Genomic DNA, 11,428 nt, shown 5'->3' with positions numbered 1-11,428 from the left:
ACATCAAAGTAAATCCTCTGGAACTACTTATACGAATCCATAACCTTTTCCTTGCTTTGGTTTTTAAATAAGGTAAAAGACGACGTCAATTGGGTGTCTCATGAAGCAGAAAATATCTTCTGAGCTTAGATGAACTTCAGGATTCCATGCGTCAGACATGCAATTGTTTTGCCTTTTGTTGATGTTGCTTCGGAACTCTTACAGAATGTATAATCAGGAAATCTAATAGAGAGTTTGTGGGAACTATTCTATTGCAAAAACTGTAAAGCATCGTTTTAGAAATCACACACCAAATTATTATTTCACTTCATCAAAAGTGAAGGTGAATCTTGGAGAAGACTTAAATTAGGTTTCCTTCATGCAAATTCCACGTTCAACTTGGATGACAAACATAGCATACGGAATTAAACTAAAAAGTGATACTGGATATGATGTCACTTGTTACTTCATTACTAATAAAAAAAAAAATGTTGATTTGTTCACTTTTCGAGACATATTTTGAAGCTAATTACCAGGCAACAGTTGGCTGACAGCGTCTTGACTCAGTTTCTTCCATCTGAGTATTAAAACAAGGAGCATCAGATCGATGCAACAAATGGCAACAAAAGATCCAGTGTTCATATATAATAGTAGAAAGAGAACTTCTTTAACAGAAAAAGTCCAGTTTTATTGATCTTATCACATGGAGCGCCGAGCGAAATTCCTACTCAGGGCGTCATCGTGAAAGTTGTAGGCCTTGATTGACATCAAAGGGTTAGTTTATTTGGCCAGCTCACTGTCGGTACATGTACTGATATCATCGAGTTCGGGGACTTGTGACGGATGCCATGAAACGCAACCCTGGCTTGAGCTCCAAACTGCCACAGAACAAAGCACTCGTGGTTATGTGGGTGGATATGCAGGTGGGCAGGAAGTGATTGGGGGTAGATTTCATGAGTTGCGAAGGATTGAAGTCGATTTGGTGAGGAATCTGGTGCAAACCCCAGCGTTGTAAACACCGAGGGTGCGGTTGGAGGGAGGGAAATTGGCTATGGAGATGAACGAGGGAGTCTGGAGCAGAATGCCCTCTGAGCTCATCGAGCGCGTGCTGTCTTTGCTCCCGGTGCCCGTGTTATGCAGATTCCGATCCGTGTGCAAGACATGGAGGCAGCTGTTTCGCACGCCGAGCTTCCTCGACCTCTGCGACCGCAACGGAACCCCTAAAGAGTACTTGTTTCTCGCGCGCTGCTTGAGTGACCCTGATGACGGCCTGGTCTGCTCCATCGATGAGGCGATGACGTTCCTCGACATCGAAGCCGGAAGGTGGTACTGGATCAAATCCGAACACTGGCGTCACTACTCCTTCGCGCTTCCTCACGAATCCTCCGAAACTAGACTGTTAGCCATGGACGAAAGCCTCGTCTGCGAGTTCACCGCGCTACCAGACGATCCGAACAAAGGGTACGCCATTTTCATATCCGACCCCATCGCTAAGACAGCAGCCGTGGAGCTTCCACCCGTGCCGTCCTACCGCTACAGTCGCGAAACCAGCGGCCTGCCCACTTCCATGACCATAGATGTAGATAAGGTCGCTTACACCTTCAAGGTATTCCTCAATTGCGACCTGAGATGGTACGTTTACGAGTCCTCGATAGGTGTGTGGCGCGATCTGGGAACGATTCCGGACTTCCAGCACGCGGAGGTGAAGAAATCATCCACACCCACCATTTTCCACGGGATTCTTTACACCATTGCGTGGCTACCTTCTGCTTCGAAATTTGTCGTGTTTAGTTACAACCTCCAGACAGATGAATGGAGGGCATTGCCTGGTCTGAGGATTCCTAGTCACTACTACGATCCACAGCTTCTTGTGGTGGGTAACCGGTTATTTGCTGTGTCGTGTGTCAGTTCGAATGTGCCAAATTCGGAGTTTGAGGTGATGGAGGTTCTGGTCGGTAAGAATGAAGCCAGGGTGGTGGTCCACATTCCCAATGCGCGCTTGCTAGAGTATTTCGATGAGGGACTGCCGTTCTGCGTATTTGGGTTTCCAGTCGTAGATTCCCAGGGTGTTTGCAAGGCGATAGTACTGAAGTCCGACTTGTCGGGGAAGCTGGTGATGTATGAGATGGCGTGCGGGGAGGTGGAGGTCTTGCCGGCGCACCCGATGGGTCCAGCTCCCGTACCCTGCTGCTGGAAGGAGCTGGGTGGATTGCACTATCCAATCTCTTGGGTTCCTTTCACTTGTTACGGTGTTGGCTACGGTAACTTAAGCATGCGGAACTACTTGTCACCACCAGCCCCCGTCACATGATTTTCTGGTTAGCAGATACATTCGGATGTGAAGGAAGTTGCTAAATTTGCACGAGATATGGCTGTTGGGATGGAGATCTCTAGGACTGAAGCTTTCCTACATTCCGGCACCCAGATTCTGATTGCTTTGTCATTTTGAGGTTTAGTGTCGTTCAGGAGCTTAGCCCTAAAACATCACCACCTCAGGAAGTTAAGGGTGAAGACTTGTACAATGGTAGGTCGCAAAACAGCCAGCTTCTGCAGCTGCCTGTTTCTGTCACTATGTCATCAATGGTGGACAAGAGAGGCCTTGATTGGTATCAACGTCTTGTCAGCATTCTAGAGTTTGTTGCAGACACTCATAATTGCACAGGAGAGAACGATTTGGTCTTCAATATGGCTTACACTGAGTTAGAAATCTGATTTTCTAGGCAGCCAAAAGTATTTCCCCACTAAAGTTGTCATTCATCTCTGAGTCCCGACATGGACAAGCGATAACTAAACATTATGGTCAGATTTCTTGACCTAGTTGCCAATGGGGCTAAAATTTTAGACAACAATCGCCTTCGGTCTATAGACTGCTGCAGTGTGTGTCTTGTCATCATGAAGTTCGCACAAGGACTAGGGGTGTTTGCTCGTCGGCATTACCTGCACACAATTAAGAGTTGACAATTAATCTCAGAAAAAGATGTGCAGATTCATCAGAAACCTATCAGCACATCTCGAGGATTACAAGTGCAAGTGCAACCTGTTCCTATCATTAGGAACCTGCAGATGCTAATCAAAATCAACGCCATTCTTAATTCTATCATCCTCTTTAATATTTTCAAAATGCAAAAGTCTTCCTGTGAGACGTCTGAAATCAGATATCTGACACAGCTCTCAACTTCTAGATGCAGTTTGGTATGGTTGTTAAGTTTTAAAAGAAACATCCAAGTTTTGTAATACAATGGCGATTTTGAGGGCATTCAAAAGTTACCTGCGGGATTGTCTAGAAGCGCTGATTCGAGAGCTTTATGATCAACACCATCAGAAGCCTGAACCAAAGCAGCCAATTGCTGTATAAACTGTCGGTTTGGGAGTTCCATAAATATAATCATCCTGCTTCCAACTCATTTTGCATGTTGACAGATTTGCAATATATGTCCAAGATATGAATGTCTTCATGTGAGACATCATGTTGACTGATGATTAATACTTGGATGTACGGGTATGCAAGATTACAGCAAGTAACCGTGGGGGAAGGGCTATTAAATTTTAGAAGGGCTACTACGTTGTTGCTATTACGGGTGAGTGAAGATTCACATCTTGGGAGAAAAGAGGATCTCATAGTGGATGTTCTCATTGAGATGCTATTTTGAACGACACTACATAACATCATACGAACTGATGGGTATTCAATGGACTTACCGCAAGTATTTGAACTTTCTTCAAATCATTCACATCAACCACAGCAACCTCACAACCTGAATGACAACAAAAAAAATAAAGGTTTCGATGATAAGAAGTATTCTTTCGTGCGTGTACCATAAACCAACCAGCTCCAGCTAAAGGTACATTGCAGCTTGAATAAATGAAAATGCACTTCGAATAAGTTGGCTGTTAAAGTTCAGACTGAAGTTTCAGCTCTAAGCACTTTTGATAGGGTCGATTCAAAATTGAGCTATATCTAAAGGAAAGAGAGTTGCACTATCTTTTTGAGCATACAACACACACATACACACACACACACATCTTAAGCCGGGATATTAGGTAAAGTTACGAAATGAAAAAGATGAAATAATTACATACCTGTTTTAGCTTTAAGGGCATCAACTGTCTCCTGCACTCGAAGCTGTACGATATCACAAGTCTCCATGAGAATTCGTTCTTTGGATATACGGTACAGAAAATGATCCAGGTAAAGAAATTTAAAAAGGAAGAAAAGACAAAAGAAAAGAAAAAGCGTGTAACATAGACACTATAGTTCATAAAATAATCTAATTCGAATATTTACCGGTCCGAGCGTGATGAACTGGTCATAAGGAGGAAGAGTTCCAGTGACATCGTCTATCAACCTAGCCTGCCGACCCAACTCGCCATATCACCAGTTCAGTCCACCGTTATCCAAAACACAGAGTCGATAAACAAGAGCACGTGTAACATTTTCATATTTAATTTGTAAGCCTGGGACAATGCTGCTGCGTTGAATGCCTCAGGTAAGATTGTTGTCATCACAATTGTCAATTTATTTCTACTTGAGAGGTGTCGAGTGTACTTGAACTGTCCATATACTATACAACATCCTCACTTGAAATTCTGCTAATTTGATTCGTAAATCTTATGTAGGTGAAATAATTAAGAGATTGCGTCATAATGGTGATCCAAGCTTCTTCTACTTCTGCTTCTTATTATTGTTATTATTATTATTATTATTATTATTATTATTATTTGAGATAGGATTCCATGAACTTTGTGAAGATCCTTGCCAGAATTCTAGTACAGACAAGGCGCTCAGACTTACTTGTGCTCCTGCGAGCCTGTAGAACATGCCCCGAACGCCTACCAATCTGCAGCAGCAAACAAGAAACGACATGCTGTTTAGTCAAGTTCGTCATGGAAAAAATAACAATCAAGCATGCTAATGCATCTTACAACCATAGTGACCTCAGTCGTCCAGCATAAGTAGGAATACATCACCCACCTACCTCGCAACTACAGCAAAAATGACAGCAAACACAATTCGCAGCCGTCCACTGATGTCAATGAGAGACTGCAAATATGAGCACAACCACAGGGTCAATGTATGTGCCATTTGTGTGCATTTGTATATTTAAAATCTTAAATTTGACTAACGCTTTATAACCTGACGTCCTGATCAAAATTGCCTTGCCAATGGATAGAATATTAAGAGGCCTCGATCACATTAGAACGCCAAACTGTGGGACCTGTTCACCTGCATGCCACATGCCGTGGCGAGAGATGAGGTTGGATGGAACAGCCGGCACACCAACTTCGCTAGCAATCCAGGATGGACTCCCTTCGGATGCCGAAAACGTCCTGCAAGAACATAAAGCTCCAAGTCACTTATGATTGATTGCAATGCCAGCCTCAGTCAAACTTGCAACTAGGAGAGTCGGTTAAATAAGTAATAGACGTCAGGGTTCAACTTTTATATTGGGGCAAAAAATCAATGCTAGTCATGATGTGTGAATGTGTGTGATAACATAGATGATAGGTTTTGGGCAGGACCTTGCATGATTGCAAGAGGAGTTTCACCAATTGCAATGATGTCTCCATCCTTAGCATGTGACATCGCATACCTGCAAAAATCCATTCTACCATAAATCCGAATGAGCTTGAGCAAGAACTGAATATAGAGTACTTCCTTTTACGATCTTTGGATGACAAGAAACAACAAGACTTACAACCAAGACAATCCATAAAGAAGGAAAGAATGACGAACAATGAAACACTTCAAACTCATTAATCTACGGCAAAGAAGGTCAAGGACAAAGATAGAGGCCTTGCATCTTCAAAACTTGCAGAGGATCATCTAGATGAGAAAGAAGATGAGTACTGATTGGTAGAACACTCCCAACTTTCTCCAACCTGTTACATCCAAGTACTTACAACTACTATGTTATTTTTTCATGAAGTGGTTGGAATCTATCCAGATTACCCAGGATAGTGCATAACTAGACTGGAATGAATTGAAGGACAAATACAAGATATTGTAAAAGACTGCAGTTCCGTTAATGCGGAGGTAGCATTAACAAGCTTGCGTTGGTAACCATGTAACGAAATAATTACGAGACTTACTTCCGCCATTGGACATCACTTGATGCCTTGAGTGAGTACTGGACGGGCAGTAATACATGCTGGCTGTGAGCTGTCCGTCCATGTGGGCCATACGAGATATAGTCCACGTCAACACGTACTGCCTGCTTTAACCAATTCAACAGTAGTTTCAAGAGTTACCTTTACATCTGAGATTTAAAATAAACATAAATCCATGATAGTGGAAATTTGCATCGGAGAAAGTTCAACAAATTTCGGTAGAAATTATTAGATTGATAGTATTGCAGTTGACAAACACACACTGTCTGTGTAGATCAATTGATTATCAGATAACAGGCCCTCTCACCAAAAGAAATGGGAATTAAGAAGCCATGCCTGCAGTTCTGCAAGAGCCTTCTCATCCTTAGCTTGCAAGTCCACTTCCACCTGTAGAACAGAGACCAAAACTTCATAAGATACACTGAATCAACTACACTTCACTATATGTTTCTTGCTGCCACGAGATCTTATTAGTCCACAAGTCAACGTGCGACATATGGTTGATAACGTTAAATTTTCGAACCTGCATAGCAGTGGACTCTCCAGCACGAGTAATGTATGCTCGCCAATATCCATCATCACGCTTTGGTAACTTCTCATTGGGGTGCTGGGAAAAAATCTGGGAAGTGAAAGCACGCTCATTTTCATCTCGGAAGAGACTTAGGCACATGCAAATACATAGACACTTTAAAGTGAAACAAACTAGGATTTGAATGTGTGTAGATAATTGTACAACAAAACCGCACCTTTACAGTGGCAGTAATTGAATCAACCGAAGAGTTCGACAGAAGTTGTAACTTCGCTGAAACTTCTGGCACAAAAAGTTCAAACCTGCTTGATGTGTTGCAAAATCTGCACACAAACACAATACAGACATCTTGAGCGGCTCCATCCTTGTATCATCCTTAAAAAAGGGTTTTCAAAACTGAAGACTGCCCCCTGAACCTAGTAAATTCGAAGTACTTAGAATGTAAGAAATTTTGTTTAGAGTGCTTATGTTTGTTATGTATTCCAGGAACATTCACATTGTACACAAGAGTAAACAACAAGGAAAGTTGAGACAATTAGAATCGCCGTACTGCATCAAGCCTTTAAAATGATAATGAGTTCGCTCTTGAACGTCCCAGCTCCACTGACCCCTTGTCAGCACTAGACCATCACCCAGATTCTTCTGCACAGCAATAACCGCTTCGTCCTTCGTTTAGGACCTTGAAATTGGGCTTAGTGGAAGCGCAGGCAAAATAAGCTTGACTTAGACATTAATTGCCATGGCTGGTACTACCTGGCGTCACATTACAAGGAACTAGAGCTTCCTGTCCTAATATACACGCAATTACTACTGATATTACCACCCTTGAGGGAGGATGGGGGGGAGGGGGGTTGTGTGTGTGTATCAAACGTCTTAGTATCTCTAGTCAGGATGTCACTGCGATGTGATTCAAGACACAATTCAATGAAGGGCGTTCCTAAACTACAACAGTCACTCATGACGGATTACGTGAAAGGAGGTACTTGAGAAATTCTCTAAAGCTTCATTGAGGAAAATGCATCGCTAATTGATTATGGAAAAATTGGGACCAAGACAGGAAAGTGTTAAATACAAGTGACAAGGCCATCGAAACTTCATATCGCTTCCACACCAATCTATAGTTTAATTTTACTAAACCTAAAATTTGCCAGGATATCAGCGATTGCTTCTATTACGTCTTCCGAAGTCGGCGATGCAATCCATTACCAAGGTTGAGGACTGCTGTAAGATTTTGTAAGGTATTCGAATTGAAACATCGAAAACTACATTTTGTTTTTGCAATCTTACCTGCATTGTAAGCAAACGTTTCAGCTCCGAAGCAACCCAAAGAACATTAAGCGCCCCATATGTACACTGCTGGGGAGACACTGGCCGTTCGTCCTCCACTGAAGGGTAATTAAAGGAATTCGCTGCAGCACATCTACAGCTTATGAGGGCCGCCCTTCCTAAGCGTTCTAACCTGTGCGCTCTAACTTGACTAGACCCAAATAGCATTCCTGGAGAGCCATGAGCCCAAGAAATCCCCAAAAGAATTGATCTGGGAGCCGTCGCCTCCCAGGATAAGGTGCGCATATCTATCGCCCTTGTCTTCAACCTTGCAGTTGCGAAACAAACCCAGCAAACTCAAAGAATGAATCTCCCACGGTAGTGCTCCTGCTCCTACGACCTGCACACTGGCCTCTCTCAGAATAATAGTCTTTCAGAGCCACAGTGTACCTGACTTTCATGTCTGAAGAGCTTGTTCATGAGACACCGAGCGGTTCTTCTGAAAAGCTTTTACAGCCATTTTCGACCATTTTGATCGGCATCTGCTGTAGAGTTTGACGTGTCACATTTGCAAATCGCCCCAAAACCCATGCGAACTCGGTGTTTTCTCGATACTCTGATTTCAAGGAGAACTGGGATGACGACAATAGGCACTAAAACGGCCTGGGTCTGTAAAACCTCGGTCCGGGCCCATCCTCGAACATCCATGAAAGTCATTCATCTGTGCATTTCAAGAGGATCATTATCGTTCCTCCACCTCATTGCTTCTGGTGGCTTCTCCCCTCCAGTGACTCAAGTTTGTAATCTGCTGCGAGGTCTGGGTATCTCTCCGCTGCTCGTCGTCGTCATTGACGCGCTACCCAACGCAAAATTTCATTGCTTTTGTAGTGAGGGCCTTGGTTGACTCCTCCGAATTGGTTGACTCCTCCGAAGCGCTCCCCAGAAAATTCTGAGGGGAAACGGTTTAGAATTGAGTGGAATAGGAATCAGTGTCATTAGCAAGATGGCCGTGGCCATGGCTGCATCGCAGGGCGTTGTAGCGGCGCCTGCGGCGCTCAGCTCTTCTGGACTTCGAGGCTCATTCTCAGGTGAGAGGTCCCAGGTCTTCGGTTGTGGTTTGGGACAGAAGGCACAGCAGATGGTTGGGGTCTGCAGGAGAACAGACGGTAGGGTTTTCAAGGTTCAGGCGCAGGCTGGGAGTTTTGACCATATCCCAAAGCAGTTTAGAAAGGATGGTTTGAAAGACGGATTGACGAGGAATTTCGACTCGTGCCCGCCGAGTTTGTATGGATTGAACCCATCTCAGATGGATATGTTCATGGTGGAGAATAATCCGTATCAAAGACAGGCCGAGCGCGTTTCGGAGGCTTCAATCTCTTCGGCTAGCAGATATCAAGAAGGTAAGGCTTGTTTATGTTTTTATTTTCGTTGAACTTGTATTTCAACTTCGAAGTCTATTTGGCTTCCGAGGATTGTGTGGGGTTTAACGCTCTCAAAGAATTGGTGATTTCCAGCAGCTTTTTCATGTAGGTGTGCATGGCCATGCCATGTTTCATGTTCTTGTCGTTGAACCTTATCTATTTTAAATTTGGGTCCGCTATTCGAAAGGCCAACTCGCAGAAGTTCCTCTGCTCCATGATGTTTTCCGCTAGGCATTCAATAAGTTGAGACTCAAGTGTTAGTTGTTTGAAATTCCGAAAGTCAAATCACGAGTAATGCCCAATCCACACCTTTCTCGTAATTAGGATGTTGTTTGGTGTGTGCACGTCAGCGAACAGTCTTGTAATACCTTGGGCTGTTAAATAGCAGATTTTGTGCAGGTATGCATGAGTTTCGTTCTAAATGATTCGCATTTTTACAATTTTTGAACTCCACTTTTCTGATGTAGTTCCAATCTTCTCTGGGGTTAGGTACTGGATTGTGGACCGCAACTGGCCTAGACGGTGCACCTTCTCGGTTGAGCATGAGTGTAAGTATGTACAGAGGAGGAGGTAGTGCTGGTGGGCGTCCCAAGACTGCTCCTCCAGATCTTCCCTCTCTTTTACTGGATGCTCGCATCTGTTACCTGGGTATGGCCATTGTACCTGCCGTGACTGAATTGATCATTGCGGAGCTTTTGTGGTTGGATTTTGACAATCCGTCCAAACCAATTTACTTTTACATCAACTCTTCTGGAACTCAAAATGAGAAGAAAGAGAGCATTGGGTTTGAGACTGAGGCTTATGCTATAGCGGACACCATCAGGTACGTGAAGTCCAAGGTGTACACCATCAATTGCGGACAAGCCTTTGGCCAAGCAGCTATGCTTCTGTCGATTGGTGAGAAGGGCTTCCGTGCACTTCAACCTAGCTCCTCTACCAAATTGTATTCACCGAAGGTCAACCAATCTAGTGGGTCTTCAACCGACATGTGGATCAAGGGCAAGGAGCTTGATGCTAACACGGATTATTACATAGACTTGTTGGCTTCGGGTACCGGCAAATCCAAGGAAGAGATTGCTAATGATATTCGTAGGCCTAGGTACTTCAGGCCGCAAGAGGCTATTGACTATGGTCTTGCTGACAAGATCATAGAGCCTCGTGGAATCGCCATGGAGAGACGAAACTATGACGAGATGCTTGCGCAGTCGAAGGCTGCCAGGGCATCGTATGCCAGACCTGGAGCCGCAGCTCCAGCAGGGGCAGGAGGCCGCTAGAGAAATTGGTGTCTGCAAATATTAAATAGGAATTCTACTCGTTATCTCAAATTGGATATTACCATGCAACCTTAAAATCTATTGTAATACATCTTTTTCAAGTGTTATCCGTCTTCAATGCTGCGCTCGTCACAATGAAACTGTAGCTTGCCCTGTGAATTTTTGTGCTGCAAAGTTTGCCTCTCTTTCCCCCGTTTTCTTTCCTGAATCCCACACTTCCTTTTCAATGTTCCACTGTCATCCCTAGTTTCAGTTTTCATGCAGGCGAACCATCTTTTTTACAAGCGTTAACGACAGCCACTGTACACTTTATTCCCAGCTTACGTTATGCCTTTCTGTTGGTTGATTACAACTTCCATCTTCAGAATCAAAGCTTTTCTCTCCTACTTGTGAGGCTCAGAGAGTTGCCGTGCTCTTCTCAAACTCCCAGCTGCACGTCAGATCGCTTCGAAAGCTCATCGATCTGTGCAATTTGCAGCCTCTCGGATATCTACCATCACTTCGTGAGCTCCATGCACAGCGGTGCTTGCTGATCTTCTTATTGCTTTTCATGTAAGAAAATCGCACACAAGTGTGAAGAACAACTGGGCTTCATCTGTTTTATGTGTATGCCTCCTGCCACACCATTTCTGCGAGGTATCATGCATAATATTATAAGTAAAAATGAAATTACAGTGTGGGGCACTGCCATTATGAAAGATGAATGTTTGAAGTTATTGCGGTTAGTGTTTATCTGAATGAATAGTATGGATAGGTTGAAAATTTTGAACACATTTGCTTAATTTGGGAGTCAGCCCAAAAGTGAGAAAGCATAGGTCAAGGGAGGGAGCCCAAGGATGAGGGACACACAA

At 43.7% G+C, this 11,428-nt stretch overlaps 3 protein-coding genes across 3 annotated transcripts; 2 read left to right on the top strand and 1 right to left on the bottom strand.

Moving 5' to 3' along the window:
• Positions 1 to 1,030: 1,030 nt before the first annotated feature.
• Positions 1,031 to 2,691, top strand: LOC112293548 (F-box only protein 6). Its single transcript, XM_090243557.1, has 2 exons — positions 1,031 to 2,240; positions 2,405 to 2,691. Exons 1-2 carry the CDS (start codon positions 1,031 to 1,033, stop codon positions 2,689 to 2,691), a joined length of 1,497 nt encoding a protein of 498 aa, XP_090099683.1.
• LOC112293547 (uncharacterized) lies at positions 2,634 to 8,519 on the bottom strand. The gene is made up of 16 exons (XM_024543100.2): positions 7,904 to 8,519; positions 7,167 to 7,258; positions 6,834 to 6,939; positions 6,611 to 6,706; positions 6,424 to 6,474; positions 6,070 to 6,191; positions 5,779 to 5,859; positions 5,500 to 5,570; positions 5,204 to 5,307; positions 4,956 to 5,020; positions 4,772 to 4,817; positions 4,265 to 4,330; positions 4,060 to 4,102; positions 3,679 to 3,734; positions 3,248 to 3,305; positions 2,634 to 2,916 (listed from the first exon to the last, which is right to left on the bottom strand). Exons 1-16 carry the CDS (start codon positions 8,186 to 8,188, stop codon positions 2,870 to 2,872), a joined length of 1,389 nt encoding a protein of 462 aa, XP_024398868.1. The 5' UTR covers positions 8,189 to 8,519; the 3' UTR covers positions 2,634 to 2,869.
• A 169-nt stretch (positions 8,520 to 8,688) lies between these two features.
• On the top strand, positions 8,689 to 10,695 carry LOC112293549 (ATP-dependent Clp protease proteolytic subunit-related protein 1, chloroplastic). The gene is made up of 2 exons (XM_024543102.3): positions 8,689 to 9,282; positions 9,793 to 10,695. The coding sequence occupies exons 1-2, from the start codon at positions 8,886 to 8,888 to the stop codon at positions 10,575 to 10,577; spliced, it is 1,182 nt and encodes a 393-aa protein (XP_024398870.1). The 5' UTR covers positions 8,689 to 8,885; the 3' UTR covers positions 10,578 to 10,695.
• Positions 10,696 to 11,428: the final 733 nt, after the last annotated feature.

Source organism: Physcomitrium patens, chromosome 16 (assembly GCF_059467195.1).
Source record: "Physcomitrium patens ecotype Gransden chromosome 16, ASM5946719v1, whole genome shotgun sequence".
NCBI classification, from domain to species: domain Eukaryota; kingdom Viridiplantae; phylum Streptophyta; class Bryopsida; order Funariales; family Funariaceae; genus Physcomitrium; species Physcomitrium patens.
Note: the sequence above shows the minus strand (reverse complement) of the source record. Positions and strands in the feature narration are given on the sequence as shown.